The sequence below is a fragment of the Bos mutus genome, chromosome 21 (assembly GCF_027580195.1).
Source record: "Bos mutus isolate GX-2022 chromosome 21, NWIPB_WYAK_1.1, whole genome shotgun sequence".
Lineage (NCBI taxonomy): Eukaryota > Metazoa > Chordata > Mammalia > Artiodactyla > Bovidae > Bos > Bos mutus.
In genome coordinates this window covers 16,742,856-16,763,638 of record NC_091637.1, presented here as the reverse complement: position 1 = coordinate 16,763,638, position 20,783 = coordinate 16,742,856, and the positions used below count along the sequence as shown (strand labels likewise).

The following is a 20,783-nucleotide window of genomic DNA, read 5'->3' as shown; positions in this document are numbered from 1 at the left end:
GCCTAGAACGGTGACAGAATCATCTTTGGAACTTAATAAGTGCTAGTTGAATACGAATCTGAACATCTAGAGAATATTTTACTATTTAATAAGACATATACACTTTCCTTCTTGATGAATAACTGGAAAAAAAACTAAAGACCCAGGAAATGGGATGAAATGCAATTTTTTGTCCAGTTTTCAGCAATGAATATTGAACTCCTAGTTTGCTCTTGTTGCCAGTTAAATGGTTTCCCAAAAAGATACTCTCAATCCTTAATTCCCAGTACCTATGTATGTGACTTTATTTGGAAAAAGATTCTTTGCAGATGTAACCAAGTTAAGAGGAGCCCATACTGAATTAGGGTGGGCCCTGGTTCACTGTGGGCTTCCCAGGTGGCTCAATGGTAAAGAATCTGCCGGCCAATGTAGGAGATGCACATTCGATTCCTGGGTTGGGAAGGTCCCCTGGAGAAGGAAAGAGCAACCCACTCCAGTATTCTTGCCTGGGAAATCCCACGGACAGAGGAACCTGGTGGTCTACAGTCCATGGGGTCACAAAGAGTCAGACATGCCTGAGCATGTACACATTAGTCCAGTGACTGCTGTGCTAAGAAAGGAGAAATTTGTACACAGACACACAGAGGGTGAAGATGGCCCTCTGAAGACAGAGGCAGAGATTGGAGCTGTGCTCCCACGAGCCAAGGATGCTAAGGACTGATGGCAATCACCAGAAGCTAGGACGAGGCAATGAAGGCTTCTTTCCCAGAGTCTTTGGAGACATTAGGGGCTGCTGACATCTTAATTTCCAGACTTCTAGCCTCCAGAAGTGTGAAAGATAGGCTGCTGTTTTGTCTTTTTTTTAATCTATACAGTTTGTGGTATTCTGCTATGTCAGCCTTAGGAAATGAATATGCCCCCATTACAGCTTGTCATACACAGGTCTTGGGCTTGTGTCTGGTTTTCTTGCCTGAACAGAAAGTACTCTGTACCCGGAAGGTGGAGGGAACCAGCCAAGAGTGTGGAAGCAGAGGGAAGTGACTCACCATGGGACTCCGACCGATGCTGCCCAGGTAGTGGAGGAGTCCTTTGGCATGGTAGATTGTGGGCTGGAGATGAGCGCTGGGAGACAGCCACTGTCTGTTCAAGTCCTCCCCTCTCAGTGAGCATCTGTGACTGCGGGAACCAACAACAAGCAAATAAATACACATTTAGAAGAAAATAACTTGAGATAATAAGGCTCAACAAGACAATTAAACTAATGAATCCAACTTCCTTCTGACTTCTGCTCAATTAGCATCCACTGAAGATGCCCAGAAAGATGCAGATCCCAATTGTCGTGATTATTCACAGCTCCCCAGAGAACTGGAAACCATATTTAACTTGAGTCAGGGTCACCAGAGTTTGAAGATGAAGTTTGGGAAATATTGTTCTCTGCTACCTACTTCCGAGGAGAACAAGTTCAATAAATTTCTCTAGACTCTCCAGTTCCACAAATAATCATTATTAATAATAAGTTGAGATCAATATATCATGCTGGGCATGTTACATATGCTCTTTCTAGCTGGCCCAGTAATTCTGCCAAGTGGATATTATTGCACCCCAGTGAAGACAGTGACACTTAGAAATGGTTAAATAAATGCCCCCAAACCACCTAACAGACTTAGGCTTTCCATCCACATCTGTTTCCCTCCGAGAAACAGCATAGGGTCTTTCTCCTAACACGTTAACTCCACCCTATCCATATAGATGCCACAGAAAACTTGACATTTACTCAGAGAGCTGGAGGGTCATTTTCAGATACATCATCATGGATTATTAGCTCTAGAAATGAGCTCAAAAATCATACTTGTCCTCATTTGGGAAAAGAGGATGTTCCCATTTGAAAGTATCAAGTCTCTCTACAAAGGTAACACAGCTGGTTAGCGAGAACAGTGACTGCAATTCAGAGAGAAGGAAGCCGAGATGCTGGGTGGTGGGTAAAGGGAACCTTAAAAGCCCGGGTCCACCAGTGATTACCAATGGCCGCCCCTTCTCTAGGGAGGCAACCAGAAGTCCTGCTGAGATGTTATTTATTCAATAGGCTGACAATCAAGGTACCAGAGATTAAGAGGAAGCAGAGCAGCATCTCCATCATCTAGTCCTCCCAACCTCCCTACCCGGATCCCTACTACCACCCCCTGCTGCCCTTGTCCTTCTCTTTTTTAAAACATAATTTTATTAAATTATTTATTTTTGGCTGCCCTGAGTCTGCTGCTTTGCTCAGGCTTTTTCTAGTTGCAGTGAGAGGGTGCTATTCTTCATTGCTGTGCGAGAGCTTCTCATCCTGGTGGCTTCTCTGCAGAGAACAGGCTCTCTGTGTCCCGGCTTCAGTAGCTGCAGCACGTGGGCTCAGCAGTTGTGGCGCGTGGACGTAGCTGCTCAGTAGTATGGAACCCACGTCCCCTGGATTAGCAGGCAGATTCTTTACCACTGAGCCACCAGTGATGTCCTGCCCTTGTCCTTCTGTGCTTCAACTTAATCAAACTGCACACCACTCTCCCTGAGAAATTGTGCCTGCTGGTCTCATTGCCAGGACTCCCCAAATCTTCATCCCTTACTTCTTCAACATTCAGGGGTCAGTTTTTCAGGGAAACTTTCCCTGATCCCCAGACCCTTATGTTCTCCTGCTACTAAATATACTGCAACACCATCCTCAGAGTTCTCATAGAATCTTTTGGAATGGTTTTTATTCCATTTACTTTTGTTTCTTTCACCTTTGTTGTTAAACTGTAAGCTTCCTTGGGGACAGAAACAGTTTCTTTGTTACCATGTAGACCCAAATATAGTAACTGTGTCAGAGTTGGTATTAGTAAATACTTTGGAGTGAAAAATGTACTAACATTTAAATGTAGAATCAGATACTTTTTCTGTTCAAAGAAAAAACACTATTTTTAATAAATCTTGGAGGTGGAAGGAAAAAGGTTCAGCCTCCTCCTTTCAGCACTTTCTAATCTCATGTTTCTGAAATTATCTTTAAATATTAGTTTCCTGCTGCTTGTCAGGCCCTGTTACAGCTTGCTGGAAACAGAAAATCTTTAGATTAATCATTTATCCTGATTTCACCATTAAAATATTTTGACTTGAGAAATGGTAGGTTTGTTGCATCTTCCTCTATGACTTTTATTCTTTCCTTGCTTTACATCCCCCAAAGTCCTCTTTTTAATAGCAATGACATTTAGAAATAGGGTTTCTGCCTGGCGACCAAGGATGAAGATAAAATACAAAGCAAATCTTTCGAAAGAAGCAAATAGCAATAGAAAGAAGCCAGTGTCCCAGACTTTCTCCTAAGCCTATCTGCTGTGTTTAAATGAATTTCTTTTCTCAAATCAAGGTACTTGCCAGCACAACATCCCAGAGCCTCAGAATTTTCTGTAACTGCTCTGTGATTCTGCCTTGACCTGGAGTCTCATCAACCCTGGGTTGTTTTTTTTTTTTCTTTGTAATATCAAAAGTAATGAAATCAGTGGAGGCCCCATAAAAGTATTTCTGTTTGTTGCAATAAAAATGCAAGCTTTCTCTGTGACCAGTAGCCAGCAATTCCATGCAACTCTCTTTGCCTCTGCTTTCCTTCTGTTCCACAGAGATCACATTCTAGAGCAATGTCCACAAGGAAAAAACCCAGAGGTTGACAATGGCAGATATACCATTCCAGACAACAGTTCTTCTAAATGTAGGGGCGGGGTGGAGTTTTGTGCTGCGATCAGAATAAGCCTGAGTGTTGGTTAAACAGATCGAGTCTCAACTCAGCTTTGTCTCCAGATAAGGGGATTGGGGGCTTCTGAGAGTCAATACTGTCATATGCAAAAGAATACAGATACTCCTACCCTACCTCTCAGGATTATTCTGAGGGTTAAATGAAACAATCTCTGTTTTAGATATCTCCATGGAGAAACTACATAACTCTTTCTCCACCCGTCTATGTCCAGACCATGTCTACATCTATATCCACGTGCATAATCTCTACTTCTATCTGTATCTACATCTTCATCTTCAACTCTAATGCTCAGGGATGCCAAGCACCACTTGGATTATGGTCATTCATTCCTTATCTCATCCTAACACTTTTCCTTATGAATAATCATCAGAGAACTGCATGCACTTTGATTGGAAGGGAGAAGAATCTTGACTGGGAACCTCAAATAAGAGGCAGTGGTTAGTTTTTAAATTCAAACTGACTTGAACACATTTAAGAGTGGAAACCACGAGACTGAAGAGAAAAAGAGTTATCTAAGGAATGGTACAGACGAGGCTGTTTGCAGGGCGAGAATAGAGACAGACACAGAGAGTAAGTGTGTGGACATGGTGGGAAGGGGAGGGTGAGACATATTTGGAGAGTAGGATTGACATATATGCAGTACCATGTGTTAAACAGAAAGCTAGAGGGAAGCTGCTATAAAGAACAAGGAGCTCAGCTCACTGCTCTGTGATGACCTAGACGGGCAGGATGGTGGGGGAGGCTGCAGGGGGAGGGATATGTGGACATGTATAGATGATCCACTTTGTTGTATAGCAGAAACTAATACAATGTCATAAAGCAATTTCCAATAAAAAATAAAATGTTGTCTGAGGAAAAAAAATGCAAGGATATAACAATATAAATTGCGGAACAGACTATTTAATAGTCCCAAGCAGGCCATTAAATTGTACCAAGGGAAGGATGGCTTCTAAGATCTACTAGGTGTGCAGATTTGGGGAGAAACTGGACTCATTTGAGACTTAAACAAGTCTTTTCTCCTATTAGTCGGGGAAAATTTTTGCTGGTTTTTCAGGGGCGGAGACAACAATGCATTCCTTAGGTCTATCTAGGAGGCATGAACTTGGGAAACCCATATGTATTTGTATTCAGTGTTCTCTGCGTGGCTGTGGTTTTGAGAGTATCTCTGTGTGCACTTATGGCTTCAGCAGTTCCTAGATTTCTGCAATTTCACATTATTACAACAAGTACTACACCTAACTCGAGTGCTGCTCCTTTTAAAGCAAATCCATTTTCTTCCAATCTTCAAGTCCATTTAGCATTTTGCGTTAATGACATCAGCGATTCATGCAGTCGGAGGAACTGCTGTCGCTCTTCCTAGGGATTTGTTTTAAGCATTTGAAGATGAAATGCACCCCATCTTATTATCTACTGTAGTATTTCTGAAATGACAGCTGCTGCCTCTATGTGGAGAAAATTAGCAGATGGACAGTTATGACTGGCTGGCAATAAATTCAGCGCCTCTAATTTCTGAAAAGGGGTCATCCCTCAAATAGAGTTTGAAGTCTTGCTTTGCTTCTAACGAGAGGAACATGGTCAGCATTGCTATCTTTTTTTCCCCACTGAAAAACTGCAGACTTACAGAAGAGGGGAAGAAACACTTCCTTTTGATTTTCACAAAGGAAGTCATTTGACTCATATAGTCCTCCCCATTTTTTTAAAGCAAAAGCATTGGTTTAAGAGAGTGTCAAACAGAGTGAAGTAAGTCAGAAAAAGAAAAACTTCATATATGAATGCATATATGTGGAATCTACGAAAATGTTATAGATCAACTTATTTGCAAACCAGAAATAGAGACAGATGCAGAGAACAAGCGTGGATACCAAAGGGGATAAAAGGGGGAGGTGGGAAGAACTGGGAGATTCGGATGGACATGTACACTCTACTGTGTATAAAGTAGACAACTACCGTTTAGCACAGGGAATGCTACTCAGTTCTTTGTGGTCACCTGAATGGGAAGGAAGACCAAAAGGAAGGGGATATGTGTACACATGTAGCTGATGCACTTTGCTGTACAGCAGACACTAGCACGAGATTGTAATGCAACTTTCTTGTTCAGTCACTCAGCCGTGTCTGACTCTTTTGTGATCCCACAGACTGTACCTGCCAGGCTCCTCTGATCACGGGATTTTCCAGGTAAGAATACCGGAGTGGGTTGCCATCTCTTTCTCAGAGGATCTTCCCAACTCATGTATTGAACCTACATCTCTTGAGTCTCCTGCATTGGCAGGCAGATTCCTTACCACCAAAGAATCTGTGCCACCTGGGAAGCCTCTCTGAGTACTTTACATGTATATTATGAGCCTGCTTTTTTTAGGGTATTTGCAGCACATGTCTAGGATATCTCTAATTAAACCTGCAGTTTTTGGTAGGTCAAATCCCTTCCCTAAAAAAAAAAAAAGGCTTTTGGTCTCCTGAAAATGTGGTCATTTTATGACCCCCCCCAAAAAAAAACACCCACATATTAGCCAAAACTATCAAAAAATGAATCAGAAAGGACGGTTCTAAGAGTTCACTGAATAAAAGTCATCATCTTCATGGTAACCTAAGCATACCTTCAAGGCCAGATAGTCTAAAGGGAAATGATGTCACTCAAAACCACTTTTTAACATCGGTTGTGGACTTTACAATGGACTTCCCAGGGGGCGCTAGTAAAAAAAAAACTTCGCCTGCCAACGCAGCAGACATAAGAGACAGAGGTTCAATCCCTGGGTTGGGAAGATCCCCTGGAGGAGGGCATGGCACCCCACTCCAGTATTCTTGTCTGGAGCAACCCATGGACAGAGGAGCCTGATGGGCTACAGTCCATGGGGTCACAAAGACTCAGACAAGATTGAAGCGACTTAGCACCCACACATATGGGTTTATGTGTTTGCTAAATACAAAGATTATCCTAACCGGAGAATGGGAAATAAATGATCTAACCAAAGGCCTTGACACATAGACCCTGAACTACCAGGACCCCTGAAGCAAAGAAAGAATTAGAGGCCAGAGGAAGAAAGAGGAAAAGTGAGCTGCTTCCTGAAAGAGAATCTATAAAGCTGCAGTCAGACAATAAAATGATTCAAAAATCTCCCATCCAGCCGTGACTGATCAAAGGAGAGATGGGGCCCTTCAGACTGAATGAGTGATGCCAGGCTTGATAATATTAGTGCCCGCGGCACAGCAAGCTCTGTAGTCTGAAGAGAGGCAGCATGTTTGAGATTTAGCAAGTGCTTTACCATTCACTGCACGTCTTAGTAACAGGAGACAGCGTGGGTGCAGGAGAATATTTATCAAGGTAAATAGATGCACGAGAGAACACGACTGAACCGCACAGGCCACTGTGGGCCAGACACTGTACCCAGAGCTTTCCAAATAAAGACCGCCTGGATCAGGAAAAGGAGGAAAGAGAAAAAACACAGCAAAACACAGTGTCCTCCTAAGGCCATCATCACTCTACAGCTCAAACAATCAGGGTTTTAAGTGACATATTATGTTCAAAATAGTTTTGCCATACAAAGAGCTCAGATAGACAGTAGTCTAGAGTGAAGGAGAAAGAAGCAATCAAACCCAAGGGTCCCTCAACATATCCAAGAACCCAGCCACATGGTGCCAGAGGACTGGTCACCCCAGAGCCCGGGCAGAGGTAAGCTGAGGTCCTCAAATGATGGACAGATCTGCACATGACTACAGGGCTTCTCTGATGGCTCAGTGGTGAAGAACCTGCCTGCCAATGCAGGAGATGCAGGTTCAATCCCTGGGTCAGGAAAATCCCCTGGAGAAGGAAATGGCAAGCCCCTCCAGTGGTCTTGCCTGGGAAATCCCATGGACAGAGGAGCCTGGTGGGCTGCAGTCCATGGGGTTGCAAAAGAGTTGGACACAACTTAGCCACTAAACAATAGCAACAACAACAAAGAAATGACCAGGGTGGAAATCTCAACTTTGTTAAATAAATCACCCAGAGTTGACACTTGAACCTAGGTTAGTCCAAACCTAACCTGCTCATTTTCCTCAAAGTATGGGCACAGGAGCATCATGTGAGAGCTTGTTAGGTGTGTAGAAACCTGGGTCCCATTTCTGTATCTTCATTTTAACAAGAGTTCCAAAGAATCGGTATACACATTTAGTGAATGCCTTTAAAGGATTAGAATGTAAATTGGTATCAACACTATGGAGAACAGTTTGGGGTTCCTTAAAAAACTAAAAATAGAGATACCATATAACTCAGAAAAAACCTGCTCCTGGGCATACAGCTGGAGCAAACCATAATTAGAAAAGATACACTCACCCCTATGTTCATAGCAGCACTGTTTATGAGAGCCAAGACACGGGAACAACTAACTGTCCATCAACAGATGGATGGAGATGTGATGTGTGTGTGTTGTATGCGTAATGGAATATTATTCAGCCACAAAAAAGGAAATGATGCCATTTGAAGCACCATGGATGGACCTAGAGATGATCACACCAAGTGATGTAAGTCAAAGACAAATATTTGACATCACTTATATGTGGAATCTAAAAAACGATACAGATTAACTTATTTATGAGACAGAAACCATACACAGACTTAGAAAACAAATTTACATTTACCAAAGGGGAAGGTGAGGGAAAGGGATAAATTAGGAGTTTGGGATTAATGTATACATAATACTACACATAAAATGGATAATCAACAAGCACCTACTATATAGGACAAGGAACTCTACTCAATACTCTGTAATAACTCTATGGCAAAAGAATCTGAAAAAGAATATATATATGTATATGTATAACTGAATCGCTATGCTGTACGCCCGAAACTATTACAACATTATAAATCGACTATACTCCAATATAATTTTTTTCAAAAAGCCAAAGGCAATAATAAGCAAAATAAGCATTGCCTTATACTTTATTTTATGGAAAGAAAGAAAATTAACACTTATATAGGAACGTGGACTTTATAAAGGACTTTATTGCCAAAAAACTTGCAGGAATCTAGAGCATTTGCTGTTTAGAATCACTGGCATCTGACTCTGAGCAGCACCAGCTCCAAAAGCTTTAAGATGTATCTTTCCTACTTTCCCACCTAATTTCCCCCAGGATTGAATTAGCCTATTGCATGTTTTAATTTGAAAACCAATGTAGACTTAAGATGTAAGTGTGTTTTCTCTGAGTTATTTTGACAAGTCTGGTTTCATCATATCATTCAGACATCCAATGTAACAAAAGATAACAAGCGAAGGACAAGGTGAAATCAGGTCAGACCATATTATGGAGTGGGAAATGTAGGAAAGCCCTACAATATTATGAATATAAATCAGGAATATGTAACGTGTTAATTCAAATTTCTCCCTAGAACTGAGTCATATACAACTGACTCAGTAAAAGTAACAAATAGATTCAAGTGGTTAGATCTGATAGGCAGACTGCCTGAAGAACTATGGATGGAGGAGGTTCATGACTTTTTACAGGAGACCATCCCCAAGAAAAAGAAATGCAAAAAGGCAAATTGTTGTTTGAGGAGTACTTACAAACAGCTGAGTAAAGAAGAGAAAATGAAAGGCAAAGGAGAAAAAGAAAGATATACCCACTGGAATACAGAGTTCCAAATGATAGCTAGGAGAAATAAAAAAGCCTTCCTCAATGATCAATGCAAAGAAACAGAGGAAAACAATAGAATGGGAAAGACTAGAGATCTCTTCAAGAAAAATACAGATACCAAGGAAACATTTCATGAAAAGATGGACACAATAAAGGACAGAAGTGGTATTGACCTAGCAGAAGCAGAAGATATGGAGAAGAGGTGGCAAGAAAGATCTTCATGATGCACATAACTATGATGGTGTGATCACTCACCTAGAGCCAGACATCCTGGAATGTGTCAAGTGGACCTCAGGAAATATCACTACAAACAAAGTTAATGGAGGTGATGGAATTCCAGTTGAGCTATTTCAAATCCTGAAAGATGATGCTGTGAAAGTGCTGCAGTCAACATGTCAGCAAATTTGGAAAACTCACAAGTGGCCACAGGAATGGAAAAGGTCAGTTTTCATTCCAATCCCAAAGAAAGGCAATGCCAAAGAATGTTCAAACTACTGCACAATTGCACTCATCCCACACATTAGCAAAGTAATGCTGAAAATTCCCCAAACCAGGCTTCAACAGTATGTGAACCATGAAATACCATATGTTCAAGCTGGATTTAGAAAAGGCAGAGGAACCAGAGATGAAATAGCCAACATCCAAAAAAAAAAAAAAAACAAGAAATTGCCAACATCCGTTGGATCATAGAAAAAGCAAGAGAGTTCCAGAAAAACATCTGCTTCTGCTCTAATGATTACATCAAAGCCTTTGACTGTGTAGATAACAACAGACTGTGGAAAATTCTTCAAGTGATGGGAATACCAGACCACCTTACCTGCCTCCTGAGAAATCTGTATGCAAATCAAGAAGCAACAGTTAGAACTGGACATGGAACAACAGACTGGTTCCAAATTGGGAAAGGAGTACATTAAGCCTATATATTTTCACTTTGCTTATTTAATTTATATGCATGCATAATGTAAAATGCCGAGCAGGATGAAGCACAAACTAGAAACAAGACTGCCAGGAGAAATATCACAACCTCTGATACACAGATGACATCACCCTTATGGCAGAAAGCAAAGAGGAAATGAAGAGCCTCTTAATGAAAGTGAAAGAGGAGAGTGAAAGAGTTAGCTTAAAGCTCAACATTCAAAATACTAAGATCATGGCATCCATTCCCATCACTTCATGGCAAATAGATGGGGAAACAGTGACAGGCTTTATTTTTTTGTGCTCCAAAATCACTGCAGATGGTGACTGCAGCCATGAAATTAAAAGATGCTTGCTCCTTGGAAGAATATCTATGACCAACCTAGGCAGCATGTTAAAAAGCAGAGATGTTACTTTGCCAACAAAGGTCCATCCAGTCAAAGCTATGGTTTTTCCAATAGTCATGTATGGATGTAAGAGTTGGACTACATAGAAAGATGAGTGCCAAAGAATTGATGCTTTTGAACTGTGGTGTTGGAGAAGACTCTTGAGAGTCCCTTGGACTGCAAGGAGATCCAACCAGTCCATCCTAAAGGAAATCAGTCCTGAATATTCATTGGAAGGACTGATGCTGAAGCTGAAACTCCAATATTTAGCCAGCTGATGAGAAGAATGGACTCATTTGAAAAGACCTTGATGATGGGAAAAATTGAAGGCAGGAGGAGAAGGGGACAACAGAGCATGAATTGGTTGGATGGCATCACCTATTTGATGTACTTGAGTTTGAGCAAGCTCCGGGAGTTGGTGATGGACAGAGAGGTCTGGTGTGCTGCAGTCCATAGGGTCACAAAGAGTTGGACATGACTGAGAGGCTGAACTGACTGAGGTAGAAAAATTTATTTAATTTCTGAAATTTTAAATCCATTAATAATCTTTGCAAAACATTGCCAGAACAGGAAATTATAAAAGAATTTTTCAAAAATTGAGAACTAAGAATTACCCGCATAATGTTAAAAAAAATATATAAGAAATATTGTTTTGAAAAAAGTCAACACTCATGCCTGAGTAGGACAATCAAGAAAATAAGAATTTTTGGATACTTTCTGTGTCATAGTATGTGTATAAAAGTGCCCATCAGTTCTGATTCTACATATATATATTTTTTTAATATATATTTATTATGAAATAATAATAGAAAACCAATGTTTCACTCACACAATAAATAATTCAATAAGGTAACAGGATATAATATTACATTAGAGAAAAAAATGATCATATAAGAGAGCTGATAAGTATTTTGGTGTATTTAAAAATGGAATATTATGCAATTGTTAAGAAAAAGAGGAACATATCTATTTACTAATATGGAATGGTGATTTTCATGATATAAAGCTAAGTGCTAAAAAATTATATAAAATACAAAAAGCATATTTTAGAATGAAGAAGACATGATTTATATATATACATATATATATATATATTGATTTCTTTTAAATAACATAAGATAAATAAAAAACTAATAAGATTGATTAGGCTTCCCCAGTGGCTCAGTGGTGAAGAATCCACCTGCCGATACAGAAGACACCAGGTCCACCCCTGGGTGGGAAGATCCCCTAGAGAAGGGGATGGCAATCCACTACAGTATTTTTGCCTGGGAAATCCCATAGACAGAGGAGCTAGGCAGGCTACAGTCCATGGGGTCAGAAAAGAGTCGGACATGACTCAGAGACTAAAACATAAAGATTGATTACTTTCAGAAGGTGGATGGAAATAGGATATAAAGCATGGATGAATGGGAATTGGGTAGGAGGAATCAAGGGCAAATGACACTTCTCTAATCGTACCTTTCTGTATTGTTCCAACGTTTAGAATCATGTTAATGTCTCACATACTCATAAGAACAAATAAATATAAGAAAACTGAATAGAACTCCAAGTGGATTGGTTACAAATAAACTCTATGGCAAATAAATAACACTTATGGAAGTGAAGAAGGAAATAACTGACTCAAGTAACTTTATAAAACAATGTTACTACCTACTCTAAACACAAAAACAATAGTACACAAGTGTGTTTTTCACAGCAGTATGTAGTTCTGAGTTAGCAATTCTAAAATGACTTTAGATGTACTATGCTGCTGCTGCTGCTGCTAAGTTGCTTCAGTTGTGTCCGACTCTGTGCGACCCCACAGACGGCAGCCCACCAGGCTCCCCCGTCCCTGGGATTCTCCAGGCAAGAACACTGGAGTGGGTTGCCATTTCCTTCTCCAATGCATGAAAGTGAAAAGTGAAAGTGAAGTCGCTCAGTCATGTCCGACTCTTAGCGACCCCATGGACTGCAGCCTACCAGGCTCCTCCGCCCATGGGATTTTCCAGGCAAGAGTACAGGAGTGGGGTGCCATTGCCTTCTCCCTTAGATGTACTCTAGAATTGACTAAATAAGTAAATCAGTTATACATAATAACAACCAGGTATCTCACAGTCACAAAAAGAATTATAAATAAAGAATTAACTCTGTGATGTTGTTCTGGAATCAAAAGTATCAGCATGAATTCATGGTTTCATATAGAAAGTTAGATTAAATAGATACAAGTGTATCTGTAGTGGTGTATGTATTCATGCATTTATTTCCTAGTTCTGTCTACTGTAAGGACCTAGAAATAATAACCTCTGAGTAGTATGAACATATAAAATGCTCAGATCAAAGTTTCCAGGTAACATTATTTAATGAAAGACATCAGGGCTTCTTGAAGAAATACCTAGCTTCAGAGGTGGGGTGAGGAAAGAATATCAGTCTAGAATATATTACGATGCCAGAATTTTTAAAGCACTCAGAAATAATGGGAACATGTTGAAATGACAGAAGAATCAATTTCAAGGGAATCTCAATGACCAAATGTGGTAAGACTTAAACACTAAAATCAAGTAATTATTAATAAGTAATTATTCATAAGTTTGTGCTGATATAAGTAAATAAAGGAAGAGCTCTTCATTTGAGCAGAATTCCAGTCAGTTAAAACAGAAAGAGTGAAGGAAAATAAAGCTATCATTTGGCAAATATAATAGTAATTGTGATAAGCCAGAATCATCAATGGATGCTAAAATTAGTGGGTTATGATGAGGAGTAGAATATTTATATAGACTTGTGTCCCCATAAGATACTTATTAATTTCAAAGGGAAATTATTAGTAAATTTATGGTGAAGAAACCCAGCAGATACAACCTTAATCAACAGATCAAAGATAACATCATCATTAGAAATACATATGCGCTGAGGACACACCATCACTTACATGATGCTTTTGCCAAAAATACAGAAGATAAATTTAATCATCAGAAAAACTCAAATCAATGTGTACGCTCCAAATAACAGACCAGTACTCGTCAAACATGTCCAGATCAAGAAAAATAACAAAGGATGACAAGCTATTGTAGACTGGAGGAGATTAAGAAGACATGAACATGGGGCTTCCCTGGTGGCCCAGTGGTTGACACTTTGCTTCCCAGTGAATAGGGTGCAGCCTCCCTGGTGGGGGAGCTAAGATCTCTCAGGCCTCACAGTCAAACACCCAAAATATAAAACCAAAGCAATATTCAATAAAGGCTTTAAAATTGGTTCACATCAAAAAATCTTTTTAAAAAATTTTTTAAAAGAGAAGACATGAATACCACATGCATTGGGAAAATGATCTTTATTGGTGTAATTGATGAAATCTGAACCAATAAATACTAGTACCTTGATGTTATTTTCTAAGTTTCATCATTATACTGTGGATATGCAAGATGCTACAAAGTGGGTTAAAATATATATATATATATATACATATATATACACACACCCACACACACAAGGCTTTTTGTACAATTATTACAATTTTTACTTTTCTGATAGATGTTTATTATTTCAAAATAAATGCTTAAAGGATTTGTAAAAATTTAAATTTAAAAAGGAACATATCCTATAATTCATGGAAAAAATAACTAATTTTAAAAACTCAGAAATAACTCAATAAATGGTTAGAAAAAGAAATTAAGGAAATAAAAGCAAAAATAAAAAAATGGGACCTAATTAAACTTAAAAGCTTCTGCACATAAAGGAAACTATTAGCAAGGTGAAAAGACAGCCTTCAGAATGGGAGAAAATAATAGCAAATGAAGCAACTGACAAACAACTAATCTCAAAAATATACAAGCAACTCCTACAGCTCAACTCCAGAAAAATAAATGACCCAATCAAAAAATGGGCCAAAGAACAAAATAGACATTTCTCCAAAGAAGACATACAGAGGGCTAACAAACACATGAAAAGAGGCTCAACATCACTCATTATCAGAGAAATGCAAATCAAAACCACTATGAGGTACCATTTCAAGGCAGTCAGAATGGCTGTGATCCATAAGGCTACAAGCAATAAATGCTGGAGAGGGTGTGGAGAAAAGGGAACCCTCTTACACTGTTGGTGGGAATGCAAACTAGTACAGCCACTATGGAGAACAGTGTGGAGATTCCTTAAAAAACTGGAAATAGAACTGCCTTATGATCCAGCAATCCCACTGCTGGGCATACACACTGAGGAAACCAGAAGGGAAAGAGACACGTGTACCCCAATGTTCATTGCAGCACTGTTTATAATAGCCAGGACATGGAAGCAACCTAGATGTCCATCAGCAGATGAATGGATAAGACAGCTGTGGTACATATACACAATGGAGTATTACTCAGCCATTAAAAAGAATACATTTGAATCAGTTCTAATGAGATGGATGAAACTGGAACCTATTATACAGAGTGAAGTAAGCCAGAAAGAAAAACACCAATACAGTATACTAACACATATATATGGAATTTAGAAAGATGGTAACAATAACCCTGTGTACAAGACAGCAAAAGAGACACTGATGTATAGAACAGTCTTATGGACTCTGTGGGAGAGGGAGAGGGTGGGGAGATTTGGGAGAATCACATTGAAACATGTATAATATCATGTATGAAACGAGTCGCCAGTCCAGGTTCGATGCACGATACTGGATGCTTGGGGCTGGTGCACTGGGACGACCCAGAGGGAGGGTATGGGGAGGGAGGAGGGAGGAGGGTTCAGGATGGGGAACACAGGTATACCTGTGGCTGATTCATTTCAATATTTGGCAAAACTAATACAATATTGTAAAGTTAAAAAAAAAAAAAAAAAAAAAAGAAAGAAACCTAGAGTAGAAAGAATGAGATGAGTGAATCAATACAAATAATGCCTTACAAGAAAAATGTGAAAAAAAAAAAATTTAAACCTAAGGAAAGTGAAAGTGAAAGACGCTCAGTCCTATCCAACTCTTTGCAACCCTATGGACTATATAGTCCATGGAATTCTCCAGGCCAGAATACTGAAGTGGGTAGCCTTTCCCTTCTCCAAGGAATCTTCCCAACCCAGGTTGCAGATGGATTCTTTACCAGCTGCGCCACACAAGGGAAGCCCAATCCTTAGGAATCAAAGAGGTAAAAAGGATTTAAGAGAAACTGACACATAGTGCGTGACACATTGAAGACAGGCAAACAGTGACCCGTGGATAAGGGCATGTAAGAAAGAAAACAAGGCCAAGATCAGAACAAAGGCTATACTAAAAGCACTAAGAAACCTATATTGAGAAAACTCACACAAAATAATAAAAAAATTAAAATCACATTGCAATAATGTATTATGCATCTAAGATAAATAATATGGATCCAGAACCAACATCAAGACATAATCTAGTAATATTACTGGATTTTAAAGAAAAAAAAAAACTCATTGGGGAGCAAGGCAATAAAAACACTGTACTTAAAAAGGAAAAATTAGGTTATCTCTTTTGGCAGCAATGCTTCAGAAGAAAATTGAATAGTGATATTCAAGAAATTAAATAAGACATTTAAAGGAAGAAAACATGAGACAAATTTGTTTGTATCCAACAAAAGTGATCCTCAGATACAAAGAGAAACAGACACATTGTTATTAAGATTCAAGAACCCAAGGAATATTATTCCCGTGATCCTATCCTAAGAAATACATTAGACAGCAAACTCAGATACGCAAAATGATCAGAGAGCTATGGATATTTTCAATTTTTATAAAAATAACCTGTGGATATTGATGCCACAGAACTCATTTCACATTCATATTATAGTTTTCTCCACCAGAAGTTGAGCCCTTTGAAGGTAAAAGATAGTATCTTGTCATATCTCTGAATCCCAGAACCTGGTACAGCACCTGACCCACTGAAATTACTCACTGAACATATATGAATGTGAATAAGACAGCATTGAATTTAAACTTCTAATTTAAATGTCGTAAATGAAGTGTGCTTAAATAAATGCTTAATACAGCAAAATCAGTTAAGAAGCAAAACAGTTTTGAGTTTCAAATGTTTTCTGACATCACAAAAGCAAAAGCAGATTATTCCCAGCAATCACTTTTACCTTAGTTGTCATGTTTGCGATGTAAAATAAAACAAATACTTTTATTTTTTTAATAGTGAAAGATCCCATCACTATAAGAAAAACAATAAGGTACACCCCATCTTTTTATATCAGGCCAGAGGATCGTACAGCTGGTTTTCCTCCTCATCACCATCATAACCAACATTGAGTGCCAATCTTCTGTTACGGGGTTCTATGCGTTATCTCCGTTGATCTTCATGATAATCCTATAGGCATTGTTATTATAATTGCCACTTTGCAGATGAGGAAATAGAGGTTTGGGACAGTTAAGTAATTTGCCTAAATTAGCAAAAGTACAATAGTTTCTAGTTTCAGAGTAAAAGGCATAATACAGAAGAAGATTATTTTATGAAAGTCTTAACCACCCTATCCTGTGGACAGATCAACTCAATGTCCTCAAGGGATGAAAGGTGGGGAAGAAACCTACAGAAATGGACCATCTTTGCCTCCCATACCTACATGAACCAGAACGTCTCAGCTTGTGTCTAACCTGCACATTGAAATTTAGAGGCAAACTTTGTTTGAAGAAAGGATTACGGTGTTTAATACATTAATAATTGATGGCTTGTGAGTCAAGTGTCATTACACGATTCAGCCTTAGAAATCTGTTGACAATTTAGTATGCAGTTTTCTCATATGTAAAATTAATACTCCCTTTCATGCTTGACAAGTTGGTGTAAGGTGTAAAATTTTATTCAAAAGACAAAAGCGTTGTATAAAACCATGTATTATTCATTAATTCACCATATATTTATTGTTACAACATCTACAGAGCGTCAGATACTATTCTTATCCTGAGGAATACAGTCATAAACAAGCCCAACTAGGAATTTACATTCTGGGGATTATGATTAAGTGGCAATTAAAGACAGGCAGATGTCCGTCATATTTGTTAATTTTTCAGCACAGTGACCAGCGTGTGGTAGGCAACCAATTCATCATGATTGAAGGAACTCCCCATTCTACTGCTGAAGAATATTTCTTCTCTGGGAAGCCAATATCTAAACTAAAGCCACAACTAAAAAAAAAAAAAAATGTTAATTCCACAGATTTAATTATGGTGTATTGATTTTTTTCCTGATCATCTCTGTCTTGGCAAGCTCTCTGTACTGCTACAGTCTAAAAATCTCTCTGCCTTCCTTGTTAGAGACAAACTCTTGGTGAAAAAATTCCACGTAAAGACCAGAAGCATTAACACTGAGAAAAATAAAAATTGTCCTTTCTAAGACTGCAATTTGTTTCATTCTCTTAACCTTAATGCAAGTGCTGATATTACAGCTGAGATATCCCCCCAAAATCCAGAATTAGGGTCCTTTAATTAGACCAAATAACACCACATATGTTTCTTCCTGAATGGAATTAAAAAAAAAATTCATAGCTCTTTACTTGTTCTCTTCTTCTATGCCTCTGAGGCTTCTTTCACATTAAGGCAATTTTTCGTTGTGGACCAGAAGGTATACAGGACATGTACAACTCCCTGATGAGCGGGAAGCCAAAAGATATCTCAAGAGAGCAAAACTCTTCCCTCTCCAGCTAACTAGTAGAGGTAGCAAGAAAATTGATTCTCTGTTTCTCCAGAGGCTATCAATGTGTGTAACTCTGGTGTATAATAAAATCCAGATAAGTCTCTTCAGGAAAGAAACAGAGATGCAGGAAAATAATTTCTGCTGATTGGGAGTTTCAGTAGCTAGAAACATTCACCTCATCCCCTGAAAGCAACATTGACTGTCAGTACCATCCTAGGTAAAGGAATGAAGAAAGTCATCCAGGAAGTCTGGTCTTTCTTCTTCTTAAAGTCCTGGCAGGAGAAAGTTGAAAGATTGGGAGGATTCTACTTACAGTACTAAAGAGAAAGTCAGAAGACAAATTGAGATTTAGTCTTGATTCAGACACTTGCTTCTATGGGATCTTAAACATGTTCCTTAATATTGCTTGAGTTTTTCCTGTGGTCATGTACAGATATGAGAGTTGGACTGTGAAGAAGGCTGAGCGCCGAAGAATTGATGCTTTTGAACTGTGGTGTTGGAGAAGACTCTTGAGAGTCCCTTGGACTGCAAGGAGATCCAACCAGTCCATTCTGAAGGAGATCAGCCCTGGGATTTCTTTGGAAGGAATGATGCTAAAGCTGAAACTCCAGTACTTTGGCCACCTCATGCGAAGAGTTGACTCATTGGAAAAGACTCTGATGCTGGGAGGGATTGGGGGCAGGAGGAGAAGGGGACGACAGAGGATGAGATGGCTGGATGGCATCACTGACTCAATGGACGTGAGTCTCAGTGAACTCCGGGAGTTGGTGATGGTCAGGGAGGCCTGGTGTGCTGCGATTCATGGGGTCACAAAGAGTTGGACACAACTGAGCGACTGATCTGATCCGATCTGATCAGAGTTGTTATTTATTTTAAAAAATTAGGACACAGGATCTTTAGCCTATGTAACTCTTCTTTAAAAATTGACTATTTTAAGAAAAGAGAAAGAGAGAAAAAGAGATACACAAGGGGAGAAGAGAGTATAGAGGTGGGCTCTACAGTTTTACTCTTTGGAACACAGATTCCTAAACAGAAAAATTGCCCAAGATTTATCACCTCATAGGTGAATTGTAAAAATTGACTCCACAATGGCTTTCTCGCCTTCTATTGCTCATAATGTTTCTCTCCCAAAGACATAATTCTAAACCGATACTTAAATTCTTCCAATGACTTACCATTATCTACAGGAGGACATGTAAACTACTTTGATTGGCATTCAAGATCTACAGAGTGGTCTTGGCTCACCAACCCAACTCTTGGTGAGCATTCTTATTTTCATCATCAGCAAATACTGTCCTGAACTTTTAACAAACTAAACTACATCCAGTCCCATCACTTTCTGGCAAATAGAAGGGAGACAAGTGGAAGCAGTGACATTTTTCTTTTCTTGGGCTCCAAAATCACTGAGGACGGTAACTGCAACCATGAAATTAAAAGACACATTCTCCTTGGAAAGAAAGTTGTGACAAACCTAGTCAAGCAAAGACATCAATTTGCCAACAAAGGTCCATATAGTCAAAACTACAGCTTTTCGAGTGGTCATGTATGGATGGGAGAGTTGGATCATAAAGAAGGCTGAGTGCCGAATAATTGATGCTTTTGAACTGTGGTGCTGGAGAAGACTCTTGAGAATCCCTTGGGTGGCAAGAAAATCAAACTAGTCAATCCTAAAGGAATTCAACCCTGAATATCCATGGGAAGGACTGATGCTGAAGCTCCAATGCTTTGGCCACCTGATGTGAAGATCCAACTCGTTGGAAAAGATACTGATGCTGGGAAAGACTGAGGGCCAGAGAAGGGGGTGGCAGAGGATAAGATGGTTAGATGGCATCACTGACTCAATGGACATGAGTTTGAGCAAGCTCCAGGAGATGTTGAAGGACAAGGGAGCCTGGCATGCTACAGTCCACACAGTTTGAAAAGAGTTAGACACAACTGGGCAGCTGAACAACAACAACAACAAACTAGATATTTAGATTATAAGTCTGAGAAATACAGTGTTTCCTGCCATCTCAGTAAACAAAGGCTGTCACAGTCATGGATGACTGCAGCCCTCCAAGGTGAACACATGAGCTCTGAGGAAACTCAGGGCAGAAAACAATATCTGCCAACTGGCATCCAGCAGACTGCAGCCATTCCCCAAGGAACGAGCCCTGAGAAAACTCAGGATATGAAAACATAGGATACTGACCCCAGACAGCTGAGGTGCATATCAAAGGAAAGATGTCCGTGAGCCCCAGACTCTTGCATCTTCCCATACATAGAAAACTGATAAATACCTTAACTTGGGATATCTGGCTTTCTTTAATTAATAGTAATTTTTGATATTCAGTTTCCCTGCCCTTTGTTGCAAAATTCCTATATATCTTACCTCCCTGCTTGCCTCCTTGGAGCAGTTTCTCATAGCTATCAGAAAAGCTGTCTCCTAGACTGCAGTCCTAATTTTGCCCCAAATAAAACTTAACTCGCAACTCTCACAGTGTGCAAGTTTTTTTCAACAAGTCATTGGAGGATAAACTGTTCTTTTTTTTAATTT

At 39.4% G+C, this 20,783-nt stretch overlaps 1 protein-coding gene across 3 annotated transcripts in view; it reads right to left on the bottom strand.

The window, feature by feature from the left end:
- AGBL1 (AGBL carboxypeptidase 1) overlaps nt 1-20,783 on the bottom strand; it is a 926,786-nt gene that overhangs the window by 414,873 nt on the left and 491,130 nt on the right. For all 3 annotated transcript variants that reach the window (XM_070358226.1, XM_070358228.1, XM_070358227.1), the window contains exon 19: nt 1,026-1,155. In XM_070358226.1, coding sequence (XP_070214327.1) covers nt 1,026-1,155 — 130 coding nt within the window. The remainder of the gene's footprint in view (nt 1-1,025; nt 1,156-20,783) is intronic.